The 23,030-nt window shown below is 37.6% G+C and overlaps 1 protein-coding gene across 1 annotated transcript in view; it reads left to right on the plus strand.

Annotated features, from left to right (window-relative positions):
* Positions 1–23,030, plus strand: part of DLGAP2 (DLG associated protein 2) — a 79,142-nt gene that overhangs the window by 39,752 nt on the left and 16,360 nt on the right. Inside the window, exons 7-8 of the mRNA XM_041477420.1 lie at positions 11,993–12,342; positions 22,439–22,524. Coding sequence (XP_041333354.1) covers positions 11,993–12,342; positions 22,439–22,524 — 436 coding nt within the window. The remainder of the gene's footprint in view (positions 1–11,992; positions 12,343–22,438; positions 22,525–23,030) is intronic.

Here is a 23,030-nt window from a genome sequence, read left to right on the forward strand (position 1 = left end):
AGGACTGCTGAGCTTGGGAAAGAGAAAACTCAGAAAGAATTTTATAAATGTATATAAATATCATATACATTTAATCTCCAGTTCTTAAAAGAAAAATCATTTATGAGAAACAGACATGTGATTTTCTTTTGTTTCCTCAAGTATGAGATACTTTATCCAGGAGGCTCTGTGGATCTTCTTAATCTGATCCACTATGGCTAGGAAAACCCAGCCAAATGGGAGAAAACTTATGCAAGAAGCAACATCTCCACATTCTTTCTATAGAAATAAATGCTCAGTCTGAGAGGATTTTACTGGTATCCATTGCTAAGTAATAGCTAGCAGTGGAGTCCACAGCAGATATGTTTAAAAACACAAAGCACTGAGTTCAAATAAGATCTAGAAGGTTGTGTTCTCAATCATAACTTAGTATGTTGACTTTCCTTAATTACTGTTGGGGCTCCATGGAATTATCTGACACTAACTGTCTGCAGGAAACACCATCTATCTCTAGGAGCATTTGGGCATCCTGAGTTAATCCTTTGATGCTGTGCCAACTTGTTTTCCTATACTGTGAGAATAAATCTTACCCTAACAAATGATGAGCCCAGTTCTACCCTTGGATACACACACATAATTTTCATTGCTCTGGGTGTATCTGGAGAGCATAATTAGTCTTTAATTTTTTTTACATATTGAAGTTTTGCTGCTATGCTGACACTGCTGTTGAAGAGCAGCTCTACACCATAGAAATGGCCCAGGAAGTCACTAGGATGAAGGTGACACAAACACTTTGGTGCAAGGAGTTTGACAAGGTGGCCAAGGAGCTGTCACAACTGTTCACAACTCTGGGATTCCTGGAGAGGGAGTAAGGCTGTGCTAATCAGGGCTGCCTGGCCTCCTCAAGCTGATGAGGCATGAAAGCAGTTGGAGCAGTAGCCAGGAGCTTTTCATAGTTTTCATTCTCACTGGTGCAGATTATCTTCAGAGTCAAAGATAAAAAATTAAGTCACTGCCTTCCATCTAAGGTTAGTTTAAAAATGTGTAATGATTGTTTCTCTCTTGCTCCTGCTGTTCTGTGCTTGACAAAATTCCCCCATAACCCACTGGATTTGCCAGACATCTGGTTCTTTTTTTATTAAAAAGGACACCTATGCTGCCTCCCCTGGCAGAATGTGGCTTCAAAGCTGTTCTGTTCAAACAGTTTTCTCAGCTATGTTTTCTTTATGGTATTATATGGTTAAAAAAGAAGTAGAATTTATCAGAAAAATATAACATGCAAGGAAGGTGATTCACTGCTCAGTTTGAACCCTTCCTGATGTGGTAGAAGCTGACAGTGGCAGATGTAAATCTCATCCCAGCTATTTACCCTGAGGTTGCCAGAGGGCTTTGTGTGTGCAACCGAGGGAAGCACACATGGCCTGTGACCCTGGAAGCACCAGTTCATCCTGCTTCCTTGCAGTGAAAAAGAATGAAGGACCCTGCCTGTGCTTCTCCTCCTGGGAAAGAAAAGAACCTCTAAGGAGTCTTAGAAGCTCTGCATGTGTTCAGTCCTGGTTTTGTTGAAGGTGTGTGTGTCAGGAGCTGTAATGATGATATGTGCACTGGAACTACATTCCTTGCCGTGCTGGCTATACAATCATTTGATCAATTTCTTCATCAGGAAACTAATTCGAAGTCAGATCTACCCTAGAAAGACAACTGATAAACGTGATACTTAAAACTGGAAAGAGTTTTTTTCCAGAGTATCAGAGAAAATAAAGACACAAAAATTGGTGACATTCCTAGGGCATAACCAGACAGAATTAGCCTTTGACCAGACAGGTTAGTTGAATTGTGTTGGGTTAACCTCAAGGTCAACTAAACATAGGTGCTTTTGTGCAATCTAGTTGTCTAAGTTCCCATGACAACAAACTCTGATTAGTTCAAAGACTATTGACTGGTACCCTTTGAGACATCTATACAGGACCTAGAAGAGAATTGCATCATTCTGGACAAGAAACTCTTGTTTAGGGAAGAAGACTTTGGTACCTATGTTTTGGTGAGTTTGACTCAGACTGAATGCAGTGTATGGATCCTATTGTGCATCAACACAGAATCAACAAACCTCAAATTACACTGAAGTGTTTTATTGTCAATGAATAGCACTTTGATTAGTCCTGACAAAGTCTTACTTGCTGTATGGCCGAGGTTCAGTCTCAGTATATAGTCCATTAAAATCTACACATTGGAAACCGCAAATACCAGAGCAATCCCAACAGCACATTACTACTCCTCAAGGGCAACTACAGGACATCTAGGGTTCTGGAAGATAGCTGGAAGTGAGTAACCTATTACTTGGCTTTCTGAGAATGAGAACAGCACATCAAGGACACATCAACGAGTCATGAATTTTATATGCATTTCTTTACCTTTTTGGACATTGCTATGTCCAGAAAAATACTTGTATTTCCACTCTCTGTCTCCTTCTCCCAGTCTAAGAAATTATACTAATTTCAGCCATAAAAGTTCATCTCATGTATACATATATCTAAAATGTAGGTTTCAAATGCAATTACTTTAATATCCAATTATAGCCAATGGATATTTATGTTCTTTATAACTTGTATCTTCTATAAAAGGAGTGGTCCTCTGGACATCCCTGTTTCTCTCTGTTATCTATTAAAACAGACAGTCTACAATGATAGCATTGCATAGCTAACTTCCATTAACCTAAGGCAAAAGTTAAACCTATTCAAATTGCATTATAGGATGAAAACTAAGGTTAAATTTGGGTCCTACTGAAAACAAGGATAATTTAGAGAACTTAAAAATCTGAGAGATCAAAACACAGCAGCATCATTTTCTACACCTAAATACAGGGATGGGAGCCTGCAAGTAGCTTCCTTAATTTTGACTGGTTTTGACACTTATACTTACTCCATCTGCTTCCTGGGTAAAATGATTATCGGATTTGACAAAAAAGTGCACTCTGAGTTTGTGTCCAGACTTGTAATCTCTGTGGATTAAATTAACTGTTTAAAGGTACTAAATTGCATTTGTTTAAAATATTTAGTAATCACTTATTTTATTTAATGTCAGATTATTACCACAATAATAAAATTATGCAGCATTTCCTTAAGGGTAAGTAAGCAAATTGTTTTTCTCATCCTACTTGTCTTAAAATTCCTTACTGTAAATTAAATAAAATTACAAGCTACACATAGTTACCGTAAGAAAGAGAATAGAAAACAGAAAAAAAAAAACCCAATTCTAAGCCTACATAATATATTCATGAGGGGGTTTAGGAGGCTGATGGAAATTAATTTGAGAGAGAAGGGTACATGGGAGTTTGTGAAGAAATTTTCCTGAAAAATATTTTCAATTTTTTTGTTTTACTTCAATGTGAAAAGAGTAGCACAAGAAGAGTGATTCTTAGTGTTTGGAATTTTTTTCTTGTCTCTTAATGTGTCGATGACAAATGTAATCTTTATTCCTGAAAAGCCGCACATACATTTTGAAAATGAAATATAGTTAAGGGAACATTTTTCCTTCTTGTAACCGAAAAACTGAGATGGAGGTTTTTGATGCAACTTCAGTATTTTAGAGGCACATAGGAACGGTTTAGAAGAGCAGTACAGCTGTCAGCACTTCGCCGTGTCATCTCCAGGATACTGGTTAGGCTATAATTTCTTGCTAATTAACTGATTTAAAATAGAACCCTTTGTAACCAGTCCATCAGCAATCTATGAGGTTTGTGTTGCCCACATCTCTTTTAATTTTAGCAAAGTCCTACAGTTTCTGATCTTGATGTCTTGTTTGATTTGCATTTCTGTTTTGAGACTAACATTAATTACACTGTCAAAACATATTTATCATTTATGTAACATGGAGCTGCCTACAGACCTAAGTTTTCTCAATATGGAGATAACATCTTGCGCACTGAATTATTTGATTATAGTAATTCCTTTTATACATTTCTTCTCCAGGGAGACTGTAGCAGCTCCAGCTTTTTCCAAATTTAGTGGTCACATTTCCTCTTAATTGTTACTTTCCTGTACAAAATCAGATAGATGTACAGAACTAAAAGGATCAACTCCGAATATTGAGGCTAACCTGCTGCACACACAGATCTATTTTCATTTAAAAAAAAAAAAAAACCTCATCCAGTAATTTTGCCTTACCCCAGTAAATTTTAATTGAGGTTATGTGTTATACTAATGATTTCAGTAGTTTTTAAAAGTGCTGCACAGATTCTGTTTATCAGAGAGATGTCAAAGACAAATGCTGCTTAAAAAAATAGGGTTTTTTTATATATAATTTATTTGGCAGCAGTGTCTCAGTGATGAGGCATTTTGAAAAACTTTTTTAAAAATTGTATATAGACGGCACAATTCTTGTCTGTGTCAATAATATGTTAATATAATGGTCCAGATCCTGAGATGGTATGAATTGAACAGGTTCCACTGACTTCAATATCAACATTTTCAATGGGATTAACAGCATGGTCTAATCTAGTGCCTCACACTGGTCATTTAATTAATACAGTGCCAGGCCCACTTGTTTCCTGAACATTTCCAGTGATGGTAACTGTCAAAATCAGATGTCCTAATTTGAGCCGGTTGTCCTTGATTGTTTTATGGTTGACAGAGAAAAGCATAGGATGATTCATTTCCTGGTAAAATAAGCATCTAAAATGGGCAAGTATTGCCCCCAGAATTGCTTATTTTTCTCACAGTAATTCTTAAAGTGATTGGACAACTAACTTAGACCTGGATGACTGGGTTTTTATCAGTGACTGCTGTGAGGTGAGATGGATTCCCATGTATAGTTACCAAAAACTGTCTTGAAGGTCTGATGTAATTCACTGTTATTAAAAGACTCTACTTAAAATACTGGCTTAGGATAAATGCAACATTTTGCCCCCACAACTATGCCAAGATGAGACCACCAATTAACATCTGACTTTAGGGTGCAACAAATATCCAGGTTTACTTAATCACAAGACATGTAAAATTATCCAACAGGAAAAAAGGTTGCAAAGTTATAGATGCATACTACCCAGACAAGGAATTCAGGTTTAAATAAAGTGCAGCCCATCCTATAAACTGTGCTGATAAAAAAACTTCTGGGTGTAAGCAGTGTTTCAAAAAAAATCTCATAAAAATATCACTGTGATTCTTTTCTCTTATATATATATATATATATACCACAGTGATATATATATATATATATATATATCACTGTTTCTTACTGTTTAATCTCAAAGGGAAGAAACAGGGTCTTTTCACAGATACCCAAACTCAAGACTCTCTCTCTAATGAGAAACTGTCGGGCCTTTTACTCTCGTAGCCCTTTACTGGCTATGATTCATCATGGAGGGCTGAATGAGAAAAGGGGAGAAGCAGAAAGATAGGTTAACAACTAAAGCATCTCTCTGATTATGTCAGAGACAAATTTATTCAAAATTTAATTAAAGGAGTTAATTTATTTTAAACCAAAATTATCTCTTGAATTTGAATCACAGTATGACAGTGGTAAGTTTTAATGACTACTTTTACAAGGTTTGAATATTCTTACAATTAAAAAACCCACTCTCAACAACCTTTAAAACGGAGAAACTCTTCAATATGGAAAGCCCTCAGAAATTACAGGATCTTTCACCACCAGAGCAGCCAGCAAAGGTGTGGACCTTTCCAGGGAGGAGCAAAGGAAAAGGCTGGAGATGCCTGGACTGTTTTTGATGTTTCCCTTGCCTGCCCTACACTCACCTACAGACAGTATTTCAACTTAAGTACAAGTGGGTGTGTTAAAGGAGCACTCTGAAGAACTTGATTTACATTCAGGTGCCTGGCTAGGGTCAGGTAATGGAGCAAATCACTCTTTTTTTCTCTGCAGCCTGAGTACATACTGCTTCAGCACTGAAAGCAGAAAGTAGAAACTGCAATCATCAGTGTAGGTTTTGAGGTAGTCACTCACTGAGGGCACACATTGAAAATGGCAAGCTTGGATCCAAACAAACTGATTTACTGATTTACTTGGATCCAAACAGTCTGATTCAACCTTTTCCATGTCATTCTAACAGACCAATTTTTCTTAATTAAATGCCAGAGGCTACACATGTTAAAACCAAGCATTTTTAAATATTTTTTTTAATGACTGAACTTTAAAGGTATAACTGATTCAAGAAGGAAACCCCTTACTAACATTTCAGAATTTGAGTGAGAAAAGCAGATTATTTTGTACAATTAAACTGGCCTGTTTGATACTACAGCCTCCTCTTAATGATATTTGGAATCAGAGACTGGTGTAAATGGAAGATGAAAAGAGGCATATATAAAAAGATGTGTCCCAACACCCTCTCTTTTAAATGGGGACTTGTATTCTTATTTTTGACATCCATGCCTTGTTAGAAAAATCATCAAATAATCAATTCTTTTTGTGAGAAATAAACTATTTTAGTGTCTGTGATTTTTTTTTTTCTCAAAAGTTCCCTTTGATTTCTTAATGTTCTTTTAATGATCGTTATTCTGTGTTTTGAGAAGTAACTGTTAGGCATCCATATGTACATTTTTATTTTAGGAGTAATTAGAATTTCTAATGACCATGATGGAGAACAGTGAAGAGATTTCAGGGCATTTCAGGGACAGTCATGGTAGCTGGGACTTCCAAAGCCTTTGGCTAAAACAGTATAAACCAAAAGACTATTCAAAAACTGAATACTCTTTTGATACAGGGTTAGATTTTATTGTTGCCTTTCATTATGAGAAGGTCTCTTTTTCCTCTTCTGAATTAATTTCAGACTTGATGCTGACTTTCCCTGTGCAAAGCAGAAGCTGCAGCTCCAGCCTGGGCACCTGCATTTTGTTTCTCCTGCTGCTGTGGCTCCTCAGAGGAGCCCTGTGTGCCTGCAGCAGCAAGCTCCTGGGACCTCTGCCTCCAGGGCAGCTCCCAGCTCCCTGCAGAGTAATTAACCTCCTTCTGGATAAACCTCCTTACAAAACAGAAAATCCAGTTTATTCCTGCCACAACCGTTTCCTCTAATTGATGGTGCTTTCATTTAAATTCATCACCCAGCTAACTTTGTGATCTCAGCCTAAATAATGTTATTTTGACTAAGTGCTTAATGGTTATATTGATTTGTAAAAACCCCTCAGGTGATTCTGTCCTGCAAATGGACCAAAAGTGGTGATTTATTAAAAGGCTGCCTTTTGAAAGGTGTTCTAAATGTCACCCACAGCCACTGCTATTTCATCAAATAGATCACATTTCTCCTAATGCCTTGTGTCTGTGAAGGTCTATGGCTAACCTGAAGTTATATCTAAATTTACTTATTTTAGTAATTTTATTTCTAGTATAAACTCTGCTGACACTGAAATATGGCCTGAATAACTGACTTCTATGGCTGCATCAACAGTAACTTTTAGCAAGTTTAGACAAATACAGTGTAGATTAAGAGGATATTCTGCTTCCAGCTATATCAGTTAAACTGTTGCTTATGAATTATCAGGAAATCTTCCTTGTATTTCTACTGTGTGTATCCACACCACCAAATTGCCAGTTCTTCAGTGCTGGAATCATCTTCCTGGCTACTCTGCAGTATTGCCATAGTGCCTGTTATTCTGGTTATGACCGATGCTGCATGGCTGGCATCACAGAGCACATAAAAAATTAATGTGGTTTACAGAACAGGTCCTTCCTAGCCACCTCTGTGCCAAATTCAGCACTGGTAGGCAATCTTGTGCATGTGAAGGTCTGACACTTCAGATATCAATCCTTTCAAAACTAATTTGATGTTTTACACTTTTTCCTGACTGGGTGATGTTATGCTGCGTTGTTACTTTCTCATTTCTCCTGAACAATTTATAAGTGGTTTGCATCATTGTTTATTCTGGCCCACTACAAAGCAGCACAGAACCATTTTGTTTTCTCTCCATTTTTCTAAATGCCCTTCCTTAAAGGAAAATCTAGTGGATCATATTGAACATATGAATCTAGTGGATCTATATTTGAACATATTTATGTTGAAGTGGGGCAAGTACCTAAGCACTTAATACTTTGATTCAAATAGGAGTCTGAAATACCCATATCGTTTAGAATTTGAACAGTTTGTCACCATTTTTGTAATTTTTGATTAATTATTATAAGCTAACAGAGGGAGACAAAACGTATGTTCAGAATTTAAAAAATATTTTTCCCACTTTATCAAATTAGGCAAAAAATAAATTCTGCTTTTTATATCAAGATAGCCTTTGAATACATCCAGAAAGAAAATTTTAGTTTCTTTTTCTAGTTTATTTATAAAAAGACATATTTATGTATTGTGCCATCTACTTTCTTTTTTCTTTGCATTTCAGAGCAGCTATAGATTTTGCATACTGATTAACAGCATTGCAGAGGCCTGTTGCTTTTACTTTGCTTGAGCCTCATTGCTCAGCAGCAGGACTGGTGAGAGAAATACCAGGAATATTCAGGATATACACATTAAAGCCACTAAAAAATTAAAGAAATCAGAAAATTAAAGAATTCAGAAATCTTTGGTCAGCACTAGAAACAACAGCAGATTATCCTGGATTGACGTCTTTTGTGTCCAAACATGGAGCAGGTCTCTGGCATCTGTTTAAGTGCACAATTTAAATCTGTCTGAAGCCATCCTGCAGCAGCTCTGCCCTCCTGGTGCTCTACCGCAGGCCTGCCTCATGCTGGCTCTCATCTCCTGCTGTTGTGCTGCCTTGATGCTCAGCTTGTCTGCCCTGAAGACAAGACTTCTCCATCCCAGTCTTCTCGTTCCCAGTTCAATTTTCATCAGCAGTGCCCTGTGGAGCTATGGGGCACTGTCCTCCGTCAGCGCCCTGCACCCCAGGACTGCATTGCCCAGCACCAGCCCTCTCTGTGGGGCCAGCAAAGTCCTCCACAGCTCTGGAGCTTGCAGAATGAACACTAAAAATGGGGAAGACACGAAGCAGTGCTGAGGAGGTTTTATATGCTTGCTTTGGACTAACTACTAAGGCAAATAAAACGTACAGGGTAGAGAATGGTGCAAAGGTGACAGAAGCCCCTGTCCATCAGCATAAGCAGATGATAAATAAAAAGTTCATTTTCTATTAGGAGCAGGAAATGTTTCTTCCCATATATAATATGTTGCATTTACGATTGCCAGGACCAAGAACTAGATACAATAGAAAAGGGTTATTGTTGGTACCAGGACTATTCCCTGATGCCATTGGTAATGGAAACAATTTGCAAGTGACATAAAGTTTCATGCTTCAGACCTTAAGGCAATACTTATTTATTAGAGATCTAAACCCAAGCATGAACAGTAAGCTGTGGATTACTGTGTTACTTTCTCCTTTAACAAGACCCTAATCTGTTATGTAGCTGTCCCTTAAGTCAGCAACACGTGCCAAGTTATCCCATTTACTTCACTAGAACCACTCGAGTGATTAAAGCAAATAGAATTTGGTAGCAAGATTTGACTGTCAAATGCAGGTCTCTGTCCTCTTACTTGATTTTGTTAGTCTCCAATTAGTCCCAGATTTCTGTCTCTGAAACTGTTATTCCAGATACAAACTCGTTAACAGTGTAGAGATTTTTTATTCCCTTCTCAATATTTGATCTCTGTGACTGTATAGGAATTAATTGAATTTCTTCCTGCCATATTTCACTGTAAACATGTAGCCTGTTTCTCACAAACTTCCAGTCTACTGGAAGTTTCTTCTCTTTGTTTAACATCTGTGGGATTTTTAATTTCTGTATAGTGTTCGCAATCAAATGCTTGCCAGAGCACTGCTGTTACTCTAATACTTGGTGGCTTTAAATCATGTCACTCCACTGAAATAATCAGACTTTTTAGAATAAAAGATTCAGTCCTAGGGGGAGAAAAAAGGGGGAAAAGATAAAAAGGCAAGAAATTGTTTTGGTTTTGACACAGGAAAAATTTTTCTTTTTCAGAAATGTAAATGAAGATTAAGTCAGCTAAAAAGGGTTGCAAAAGCAGTTTAACATTTATATTCATTAGACAGAGAAGTGATCTGCTGCTCAAGTAGTAGAGCTATACCTGCTTGTGATGTTTCATTATCACATTAACCATATGTTTCATTATTCACTGCTATTCTTTTACATGAAGACAGATGTAAAAACACTAAAGTAGTTATCACAGTGATAACCTACCTTATGTTACAGGTAAAATTTGCTTCCTGTACTGTTCACCCTATTTCACCCCATTTTCTCTATTTATAATGTTTTCCAGCATGTTGATCATTTGCATCTGAATTTGCAGAGTGGGGGAGCAGCATTATGGCAACTCTCTTAGTGGAAACATTCCTCAGATCCACTGCTTGAGTTCATTGGACACTGACTTAATTTCCAAGATTTACAGCCTCCCCCTTCTTCTGCGAACTTTCTGTACTCCCTAAAGCATCTGAAAAATATTGAGTTCTTTCTTTCTTAATTGCTGGTCACAAAACTGACAGGAGATAATACTGGTGATAGGACAACAAAATGGCACTTCAAAAAAAGCACAGTCTCAGATTGTGAAGAGCATGTTTCACACATTTTACATGTTTCACTCTGTTAGAGCAATTTAGCTCAGATCAAGACTCTGAATCTCCACCAGAATTGAGCGACATCAATAGTAATTCAAAATGTTCTTTAAATGAAGGTTTTCTTTCCTATGTCAGCCTTTCTCTCTTTTGTGTATGATAACACTTTAATGTATGATTATCAAGAGTCAACATTTAAGAGTCAATTTCTCTAGACTCACTGTTCACATAGGCTAGCCTGGTGATAGAGGCTTAGCAGTCCAAGGCGTTAATTAAGCCAATGTCTTAATTCCAGATGGCTGCAACATAGCCTTATATAAAAAACACAGCTGGAGAGGCTGACTTCACTGCTCATCAGCCCATACTTGTGTAATGTGAAGAGCAACACTTACAGAACCTTTTTTGGACTCAAGTAACCCAAATTCCAAGGTTACCTAAGTAACTGTTTCAATGTCAATCCATTAGTATCACCAGACAAAGGCAAGCTTACTCCTGTAACTGTACAAGAATTGAATTGGACTTGGTTTCTCCATACAGGAATAAAGAAAGATATACCACAATGCATTTTTTTATCAGTTGCTAATTTTATGAATTATGATTGTATGTGCTTTGGGGAAAATACTCTTCCACAGCAGAAATACTCTTAGTACCAAAAAAAAAAAAAAAAGTGAAAAAGTGTATAGTGGGCTTAGACAATTAGAAGACTCATCTCTGTGATATTAATTATTAAATATTAATCTCTATGAATTTTTTAAATTTTGTAAGGATGTAGTATTGGCACAGTTCTGCATCTGTAGAGTTTTCTTGGATGTTTTGTTGAGCCTTATGCTGGATGACAGAATCTGTGTTAAACCAGCTTCAGAACTGCTCTGCTCATCAAAGTCTTAATAGCTTTGCATATATTACAATATTTTTAACATGTCTTGAATTCCCTTTTATTAACTGTATTGAGAAAATGTTTAAAATACATGCTTCTTGCACAAGTAAGTAGCCAACCTTGCCTAATTCCAACCAGTGTACCTGGAAGGATTTTAAAATGTTATAGTGTGGCATACCATAAAGTAGTGTGGCATACCACAAAGCTCACAGTTCAGACAATAAGAACAGGGGGGAAAAAAATCTTCTTTTATTCCTTTTATGAGCTTTATCCTTTAATCTCAGAAGCTTCAGTGTGTACTTACCCAGTACAAATCTTAACACACATATCCTTGCTAACTCTCTTTCATCTTCACTGTAGTTTGGGACACCCATTTCCACCCCTTCCTTCTTCCTTGTTGAAATAAAATGTTTCTGTGGATGGCCATCTGACTCTGAGTGACACTTTCAAATAATAGTGAAGTTGATGAAGAGTGCTACGTTGCACCATCATAATTTTTAAATAGCACAATCTTAAGGTGATTTCTATTGTCAAGTTTCCATCAAATTAATCTTGATTTCTCTCTTTCCTTTTTTTTTTTCTTTCTGCTTTTTTTTCCTTTCAATTCTTTCCATAGCTGTAACTTATACAAGTTACAAGAAAACACCACCACCAGTACCCCCTCGCACCACTTCCAAGCCACTGATCTCCGTCACGGCACAGAGCAGCACAGAATCCACCCAGGATGCGTATCACGACAGCCGGACTCAGAGGATATCCCCGTGGCCGCAGGACGGGCGAGGGATGTACAACTCCACCGACAGCTTGGACAGCAACAAGGCCATGAACCTCGCCCTGGAGACAGCGGCTGCCCAGCGCCACGCGGCCGAGAGCCAGAGCACCGCCATACGGACCAGTGACAAGGCCATCCTGGTGACAAAAGCAGAGGAGTTCCTCAAGAGTCGCCGTTCCTCTATAGGCATCCAGGTAGTCTATCATAAACATATGTCTTGCTTGTCTTCTTTCTGTAAAGAGCATAGAGTGAGTCATTCAGCTTCACTTGCTCTAATAATCTAACAAACAACCCCTGGCTGCTTAGCATTAATTGCAATTCACATCATGGCTGTGCAGAAAAGTCATCGGCTGATACACTGTACCTGGGAGAAAATGAATGAATAAATCTCTAGGGAGGTTACCTGTCATTAACACTTGATATGAAAATTATACTGCAGAGCTACAGGTGAACAGCATGTTCATCTCCTTCCCTCCATGAATTAACGGTCCTTTTTATAGAATTTTACTAGCTTTAAAATGCATTACTGTACTTTTTCCATTATATTTCTCTTTTGACCTTGGAAAATGAGTAAAGCCACGCAATTCTTCAAGTATTCTACCTAAAGAGAGACCCTTGCCCTTTTAGTTGTGCTTGGTACCAAAAAAGAGAAAGAAATGTTCTGCTGCAGATACAGCATGATTAGAGATGGCAAGTAATAAAAAAATATTAATAAACACAGTCTTTGAGCATTCTTCCATTTGTCCATCAAAACCCAAAATATTCATTTCACCTGACAAAATGTGTGTTGGACTGTGGAAAGCTTAGTCAAGCTCTGTTGTTTCAGGCAAATGAAATAAGACAATTCCAAATGCAAATTTTGATTGCTATTCCTTCTGCTAAATGGTAAGTACTAGATAGCTAGAAATGGTCATTTGTTCAAACCCTTAGGAAATACCAGGTAATAATAAAAATTGGAAAGTTGAACTTGCAAAGAATATGAAGTCCTTTGAGTAGGAGTGAAGGAAAATTTAGGCTTCTATTCTGCTGAATATCCCTTTTACATCACTGGGTTCACTTTTGAGCTTACTTTTGCTAGATTAGCTATAGAGAAACTGACATTTATTTTGACATTGGTATTGTGGAGACAGCAACATAGATCTTGAGAAGGTAGTCATCCATGTAAAAGAGCCCAGTGAGTGACTGTATATTAGAAATATACAAGATATAAAAGAAAGTATGTGATTTTCTTTAAAAAGTAGTAATTGCATTTCCATTAATTTTATAATATAGTCATAGAAAAGTGTTTGGGTTAAGCATGTCACAGCTGCTGATTGAACTTTACAGAATAACATTTTAGCATGCTGTAATTTTGCTCCATTTTCCATAATGCATTAGACTAATGGGAAGGAATCAGCTTTGCCAGAAAGCTGTTTGTCCATTTCCTTGACATAAAAGTATTTGCTTCTGATTTTTCAGATGCAGAAAAGTAGAATTCAATTTAACAACAGTGGAAAAATATTCAGATGTCTACTTTTCAAATGTTTTACAAAGTAATTAGTGTATCCTAAATTGTTCAGAGAAGGAGCTTGGGAGATAACACTGAAAAGTTCAAGGGAAGCAGCAAAGAAATTTTTGGTACCTTCCAGCTCCTAACCTGAAACTTACTATTCAGAAAGGAATAGCATCTAGTGTTGTTCTTATCTCTCCTTTACAGCAACTGTGCACAGTGGTATTTATCAATGTTGGTGTCTTGATTTGGTCAGTGCTGGTATTCCAGCAATTAATTATGGAACTTTGATTACATCTCTTGATCCTGTTTATTACTACAGGTGACAACCAGTACTTTTCACTGGGCCCTGACCCTTCTTTATGTGTGCTGTGTTTAATCACAGGTGCTTGTAATCCACAAAAACACCCATGCAATGATTTCCTTGGGGGCAGCAGATTTTCAATAGCAATTTGCTATCTGACACTTGGACTGTAACACTGGTCCTCAGATGCACACATGGAGAAAGGCAAATGCTGTTTGCAACAGCAGATCTTAGAAGGGCGAGCTGTTTATTGTCTTTCAAGAAATACAAACTGCTTGGTTGTACCATTTGACATTAGATAAAGCTGAATTTTCAACAGTATGCTGAGTACATTTTAGTTGTTTGGCTTTTTTTTCAGCATTAAGCTTCAAACATCACATTAGTGAGAAAAATGCATTTTAGCAGTATTTTTAAATAGGAAATACATTTTGTTATATTGCTATTGCCAAGTGGAACAGGAAAAAAAGCACAAGGTAGAATGTTCTTATTGCAAACTACACAAATAGTAATTTATATACTCAAAGTACAGTTGTAGTATTTAATTTCTTTTAGACTTCTGTGTCAAAGTACTTTGGAAAAGGATGTTTTTTATTTGCATATTTCCTTGATTGACTAAATGACTTGTTTTCTCATTAGCATGCTATGCCAGGGTAATGCATTGAATTTGCATTTATTTGCATTAGTTAATTTGCTATCAGGATGGTTAATTTGTGCATTTTTTACCGTTCCACTCTTTTAACACATTGATGGGGGAATGTTTGCCAAGACAGCTTCATACAGGAGCAGAGAGGAATGAAGGTGCAGAGTGACCAGAGGTGCCACTGCAAGCAGAAATACAATGGACGAGCCTAGGGCTTCCGTGGGTTTGAGATATATGATTTGTGTAGTGTACATGTAGTGAATAGAAGTCCTTTTGAAAAGCCCTGGCATGCCAGGCATGTGCCAGTAGGGGAGGTATGCACATGCACAGAGAAGCACCGGAGCTCCTAGAGAAGCCCTGGGGTTACTGTACATCTGTAACACCTGTCTGCAGAGACAGAGACAGCACAGATACACTAATCCATCTCACGGTGTGTTAGTTCTATCCCAGATGGGATTTTGAACAAAAATATAAAAGCTTTGGAAACGAAGCTTTTTCAGATAATGGCTGGGGGCTTTGGGATTTTTGTTTTGGCTTGGGGTTTTTTTTGGGTTTTTTTTTTTTTTAGCTTTATTTTTTCCACTGACATATTTAAATCAAGACAAATATTGTCAGGCATGTCAATAGGTACTGGGAAAAAAGTGCTGACTTATAAATTCAAATTAATTTCAAAATACTGATTTGGAGATTAAAAATTTATTCAGCAATTGAAAGAATATATGGATATAAAAAGAACAAGACTCTTGTAATACTAGTAACTCTAAACCTCATATCTGTCTTCTATCATGACAGCAAAAGACTAATCAAAGTATGTGAATTAAAATGGAGAGTAGGGATTGTCAAGAGTAAAATAAGCACTAAATCAGAACAAGGTTGTTGCTAAGATATTTTCCAGGATTTTCCTCGCTCTTTTGCACACCCTGGTATATATGCTAATGATTAACATTTCAAATCTGCTCTAGTTATAAACCATTTCATATTAAAAGCATTGGGAACGTGAAATATATGAGAAAACATGTCAAGGAATTCCTCCTATTTATTCCAAGTCTTCAAAACATGCAGTCCTTTGTTTTTTCTCTATTTAAAAGACATCAAGGCTTCTCAAAATGAACAGAAAGCCTGGAAACAAATGAGATGGAAACAAATATTCTAAGTGTGAAGGCTGATTCACAGTCGTATTTTTGGAGACAAGCCCTAATGGTAGCGTAGAGAATGGACTCAGTCATCTCCATTTATCATCAGAAGATCACGCTTCAAAATACGTAGTGGGTTTTTTATAATCTTCAGAATGTACATTGAACAAATCCTTGTTATAAATTAAAGGCTGTATCCAGGGAGATTATTGCAATAGCTTGCTTTCCTAAATTTTTTGTGACAAAAGGAGATCTTCTGCATAATTTATTTATATATATATGTGTGTGTGTATATATATATATATATAAATTATTCATGTCATATAGTAAAAACATTTTTCATTATATTCTGCACTCTCAAACTATAATTCCCCTTTAACACAAAGCATTTTGTACCCATGTGTTAAATGTACTTAGCTAGGCACCTGTGTTTTCTTTGTACAGTTTAGGTTATACCATCTCTGACAGTGCTCTACTTCAGTGTATACACAGCAATCAAAAGAAATATTTGCATTGGTTACACTGGTGTTTGGATCGTAAATGATCCAAAGCTATAGAAGTAAGTACAGTTTCTTCTCCTAAAATGTCTACTAGACTGTGGTTTTGTGAGAGGAGTGCATGAAGTCCTTTGTCTGGAGAAGTTAGTGAATATTTGTTGGTTCAGAGCAATTTGCCACTTAGCATTAAATACACCAAAAAAAGTTGTCAGTAACTTCTAATGTGTACATTATTCTCTTGCTACAATCTCATATAAGCTTGACATAAATCCCAATACTCTGGCTTGTATTTTTAGTAAAAAGTCATTTCTTAAAATATCAGAGGAAGTTTTCAAGCTGCTCCTTTTGATAATTAGCAGTTACTGTGCCATGCCACATATTTGAGTAGTCCAGATGTTCAGCTGGGAAGTAGCAGGGTGGCAAAATGGAGCTCCATGGTGAGACACAAAAAATCTCACAAGCATTAAAGTATATGTTTATTTTGCCGGGTTTCTAAAAATTATTTTGAAAGAGTGTATGTTTTTGGCTAGTTACAATCTTCCATCAGTTAAGGAAAGCAATAGTTGCTAGTACTGTAGTTTTATTTGAGGTGTTTTTCCTACTTTGAAGTCACTGCATACAAATAAGGTCTCCCTATACCTAAGAGTGGTTATCTGAATTCACAATTACATGTACTTGATCTAGTGTTAAAAGTAGTGTTTTCTACTCTATTTTAGTCTTGTTATCACTGAGAAGTCTGTGCAAGAGAGGAAGGGTGAATTATTTCCCTTCCTGTACATCATCAGAGAGATTGTTTATTAAACTCTAATTATAGAATAAATTGGTTACAGCAGTGAAAACCCATTGAGGGCAGTGAAGTCGCATGGGGAGAGATAATGTGGCCTGAAGGACTCTTACTGCTAATGTTTATGAGAGTGAAGGGAAAGCCAACAGGTTAAAATCTGTTTTCTTATGCATTGAATATATTAACTTCAAGTCTACCTTTGAGACAGTATGCATAGAAGCTTAGACTGGAATTTTTAGGATGCTGCAGTGTTATCACAGTTGCAGTGCTCATGTTTAAGAGCAGAGTAAGGCTTACACAAAAATAAAGATTGTTTTTAGAGTAGTTAAAAAGCATAGTTAATACATTGAAAGAATAATTTAGTTCATGCATTCTTTGCTAGAATGAGTTCCTATAAACAAAGATTGATTACTACAAGTGAGTTACTTGCAATAGTGATTTGCATTTATTCAAATAATTTTGTATTGATATAACTTACTTGTGGATCCTTTAGTACACTAACACTACCAGTACAGTGTTAGTTACTTTTCAAATTTAGAGCTGTATCAGTCAGCAGTGACTGATCTCTGAGGATTGATAGTATTGTCTGCTCCTTGTATCGACAGCAAGGAATGTTGAGGGGACGGTTAAGTCTTTATGAATGAAAGGTATGACATGGACTCATAGAATCATGGAATATCCTGAGTTGGAAGGGACTCACAAGGATCATTGTTAAGATAGAAATTATCTCAAGGTGCTCCATTGCATTTGCTACTAATATTATAAGCCTAGTGGACATAAGCACGTATAACAACATTTGTCATGGCATAAAATGCCAATTTTAAGAAACTTTTTGTTCTTTTTTGCAATGAGAGGAAGCTGATTTACTATATTAGATCTACTCCTTTCTTCTGCTTTTGATACGACTGCCTATTTTTTCTTTCCTCTTTTGTGTGAGATTCCATCATAAACATATCAAGATAAAATTCTTCACATTATTTTGCTTTACTGAGACTGCAGGCCAATTTGAAAATACTAAAGCTTTTATAACCCATGTAAATATTAAAACAACAATGAATAAAGGACTATAATAACAAATCTAGTAAAAGTTATTTGAGTTTCAAGAGTCAGACAATCAAACCAATGTATTACTTTTTATCCTCTGCTCATTTGAGTTTAGCCTGGCCAATCAGATGAAAGTTTCCTGCTGTTTTCTAGCAGGAGTCTATAATATCTGTCATACAGCAATGCAATACAGTTGTTCATTTTTTTTCTTTATGATTGCAAATAACTGTCTTATTTTCCACTTTTACTTGTCTTGGTATTTGCCTCCATTTTACATTTTGTTGGTTGTTACAATATCTGCAATGCTAGATTTTGCCTGAGTGCACACACACACACACACACACACACACACACACAAAATTGGCATTCTCCTGCTGTTACAAGGCATAGTGATAAAATGAAAGCATTAAAATATCAAGGCAATCATCAGATCATTTAGCTAGTGTCAGTCTTGGCAAGCTGGAGGGAAGGACAATTTGGCAAGAGATTTCTAGAGATAAGTAATATAATTTTTATTTTGATACCTGGATCATAACTTTTCTGATAAATTTTTGGAATAAAATTTTAGAGCATATTACTTCATTTGTGCCTGTGAATTCCAGGTATGAATTGCATATTGGGTAAATTACTCAGGATTATATCTCTAGGTGAAATGCCAGTAAGTAAACACTGGAAAACAGACAGATAAAAGACTTTTTCTCGATGTGTTGCATCAATAGAAGGATACCAACCCATTCCAAATAAAGGTAAAGGGTAAATCTGCCTCCACGTATCAGAGGCAGAGTTCAAAAGAAGACCTGCTATTTCTTACTTAACCAAACAATGTAGCTGGCAAAAACAGGTATGTTTTTGATATGCAATAAGGAAGAAGGGTGTGTGTTGCAAGTCTGCCTGCTTTGTTCCAGAAAAAATTGATGGACCTATTGATGTTCTCTGTAGGGGCCTTTCCTTGTTTATGTCTTTGGATCATCATGTTTGCAACAACACTATGTCTGAGCTGCTGAGCCATCTCTGTGGCAAGCTAAAGCCCATTCTCTGTCCATTGGCCATTGCTCACCTCCAGAGTGTTACTAGCTGTATGTTGCCCCCACAACTACGACACCACTGACCCTCCTCACCCTATTTCTGTGTTCAGGAATCCGGCCTACCATTCGTACCTCAGGACTCACTCTCTAGATACCAAGGAGCACATTATATAAAAATGGTCATCCTAAGGATATCACTCTCTGAAGGAAGTGCAGTTCTTTGGAAAGGGCTGAAGCAAAGACTGTCATGTGGGGAGATGTCAGCTTGGCTTCATCTCTCTGGATTTGTCTCGGGTCCGAATGGGCCACAATGTCCTGTCCTTCTGTGCTGAGCCATGTGAGTGAGCAGAAGGCCCTGATAAATCCTTTGTTCCCATATGCTCAACTTCTTCAGTCTGGCCACCAACAAACCTCTTTTCCCTTGTCAAACCTTAAGGCTTGTAACCCTGTGGAGCCTGTGCCTACATCACTGACACCATCATCTGGAGGTGCAGTTCAGTCAAACAAGTTCAAGGAACTTGATCAACAAGTGGAAGCAGTAGGAAAATATGATGGTCTTTTCCTTTGGACCCAGTCCAACAGAATAATAAAATAGAATCGAATTATGGAATAGTTTGGGTTGGAAGACACTTTAAACATCATCTAGTTACAACCCCCTTCCATGGGAAGGAAAACCTTTCACTAGACCAGGGAGCTCAGGGTCCCATCCAATTTGGCCTCGAACACATTTCCAGGGATAAGGTATCCACAACTTCTCTGGGCAATCTGTTCCTAAATTATGTGATTTAACTCAGACTGACTGGCTGCTTTGGGATGAACCCCTGTACCACAGGTCTTAGCAACAATTTAAATTTCCTCATCACTCCAATTGTTCTTATGGATTTCAACATCAAACAACATCCTCCAGAAAATGTTTCCCCACCTTGGACATCATCTTCCTGCTAGCACTCCTACAGGTGCAACCAGGAGCCACAGTCTAAGCATTTTGTGTTATCTGCTCTTATTCACTACACAGTGACAGAATGGGTTGGGTTGGAAGAGACCACACTGGGTCATCTGGTCCAACCTCCCTACTAAAGCAGGGTCATCCCAGAGCACACTGCACAGGAGTGTATCCAGATGGTTCTTGAACATCCCCAGGGAAGGAGACTCCACAGCCTCTCTGAGCAATCTGTTCCAGTGCTTGGTCACTCACACTGTAAAGGAGTTCTTCCTTGTATTCTGTTTCTGCCCATTGCCTCTTGGAACCACTGAGAAAAGCTTGGAAATGTTCTCTTGATATTCTTCCTTCAGATATCTGTAGACATTTATAAGGTCCCTTCTCAATCATCTCCTCTACCCCTGATAATGAGTTCACTTTTCATAACCTGTCCACGTATGTTTGACTGAGGTCTCATTGCAGAAGTCAAAGCTGCAAGTGTAACTTGCCTCCCTGCTCCGCCCTGCCCCCTCAACAGCCTACACGAGTATCTTATTGTTTGCCCAGTTAATTCAGGAAATTAATATGTTTTATATGCAGCTTTCCTCAAATCACTGAAAGGACTAGCTGAGTGCCTGGTCCCTCACTTAGACTAGAATTTGTTATTTAAGACTCTTTTGGACTCTTCTTTGCTATAGATAAGTCTGCATTTCCTGATAGATAGACATTTTTTTGTGCTAACAGCTGGACCTCATGGCTGCTTTGCATGGAGCAATGTTCTTTCAGAGACTATGACACCCCAAGCAGCTGAAGATTCTGCAACCCATGTTGCAGCCAAGATCCACCTTAACTAGGAAACCAATTTACCTATCATTCCAGTGGGTTGTTCTGGCTTTTTTTCCTCCAAGCTGCTACCTCTGTGGTTGAGAGATGTTTTTAATGCCAATGTCAAGAGGAATCTTTCTTTTTGTACTGGCAACACCACATTCTGTTACCAAGTCTGATATTTTAGTTGTCTCAATGCACTGCCCATCAAAAGGAACCCAGTGAGCTTCCATGCAGTTGCACTTCCAGGCAGCATGCACTGTCCCCTAGACCTTATATGGAATAAAGGGAATTGCTGGGAAATGTGTCTTTCCTGGACTGTTGTCACACTGATAGCCAGACATTTTAGCACACCTGTGCCTGGCACTATACTGTGTAGTTCAAGCATGCCATTCACATTTACTAGAGGATTCCTGCACTAGCTGTTCTCATTAACACCTCCAAGACTTACACACGTGTAAATATGAACGTGTACTGGCTGGAGTTCCCTTCCGTTCACCTACATGTGAACGTACGCTGAGCTACAGCTTGAAGATGGAAGGAGATGTTCCCAGCAACTCTCTTCCTCAAGAAGCAGTGTCCACATATGCACTCATTTCCCACCCTCCTCCCACCTTGTCCCTGGATCCCTTCAGAAACCAGGTGGGGTTGGGACAGTGCAGCTGAGGCGCAGCTGCAAAGATCATCAGGCTCTTTCCAGAGATGCCTGTGACTGCTGCAAGGGTAAAACTTTTCTTATCTTTATCATCAGATATATTCTTTGAATTCACACATGGAGTGTGCATATGGAAATCCGGTTGATAATTTTTTTTTTATTTAACAGTGAAAATATAATTCAAAAGGAAAAGTCAGTTCTACTCTTTCTTTTTTCCCTGTCTCTCCCTTGATTCAGTATAATTTGCATACTGCAGCACTTGCTCTGTCTGTGTCAAAGACTTGGGGGCGGTGTGGTGGTGGGGAATGCTATATAAAATCCCACAGAAAGTTGCAAACACATGTCTCAGTCTTGAAGGAAACTACTGTGAATATATTTTGGTAAGTGTATTTCAGATAGGAATGCTATAAAAAGTGCATAAATTGCCTGCTTGATATAGCATTTTCAGGACTGTGTTATTAAAAAAAGGTGAGATAGGGCATTCTGCTGTATCCCTCACATCATTTAATGGTTTTATATTTGTCAACATAGTTGTCAATAAAATTTCATTGCTCCATTTCTTTTTATCACTTGCAAGCTTATGGGGCTACTTGAGACTTTATTTTATTTTGTAAATCAAGGACTATAATGAGACTGGTTTATAATATTATAAGACGGGGTTACCCTGTGGATTCCTCATTCTAAGAACAGCCCTTCCAGACCAAGCTTAATCCCTGATCCCACCAAACTGAGCAATTGCTTCTGCTTGGATTTGAAACAGGGAATTACATAGCAGAAGTATTTGTTCAAAACTTTAATAAGATACAGCACCAAAACAATAATGCCAGGCTGAATACCTATTGCATTTATTTGACTGTGCTAGGTGTTTCTTAGCAGTAAGAGATGAAATATATAATTAATTTTGAATGAGTGTGTGCAAAATTGTGCTGAGTTGTCAATGCTCACTCTGCAGATGTATCTTTTGTGTTGAATTAGGTGGAAACAGCAACTGATTCAGATACTGAAAGCAGAGGCCTACGGGAATACCACTCTGTTGGAATTCAAGTGGAAGATGAAAAACGGTAATTTAAGCATGTTCAAAAATCTTTCGTAACACAACATGCATTTGTAAACAGATCTAATAAATAACACCTGACAGGTGCTGCCACTAAATAATTCGCAAAGCCAAATTTCTTATATGCATGTTTATCATTTGGTAACATTTGTGGAGATTATTTAGCAGTTGCTTCACATTTATCTAACTTTCCAGTTTTTAATTGGAGGGAAGGAAATAAAAGTATTAAATTGAAATAGTGGCTTTATATAATTATTGTGAGAACAAATACTAAGAGCCACATATTGGAACAGTCTTCCTTTGATAAGACTCCTCATGCTGATCCTCAGGCTTTCCCAGTCCACAAAAGGAGACAAAATTCTTAGGATGGTACCTTTATTCTAAACTAGAATCAGCTTTCTGATTTGTTCAGTTCTCTAATTTTGTAAAGCTACTGGCCCATGTACTGACCCACAGGTTAACCCGGCTAACTACTCTTTGTCAGGTACTGGACCGGGACCATTATCTCATCTC

The sequence above is a fragment of the Pyrgilauda ruficollis genome, unplaced genomic scaffold (genome assembly GCF_017590135.1).
Source record: "Pyrgilauda ruficollis isolate IOZ18807 unplaced genomic scaffold, ASM1759013v1 scaffold40, whole genome shotgun sequence".
NCBI lineage: Eukaryota > Metazoa > Chordata > Aves > Passeriformes > Passeridae > Pyrgilauda > Pyrgilauda ruficollis.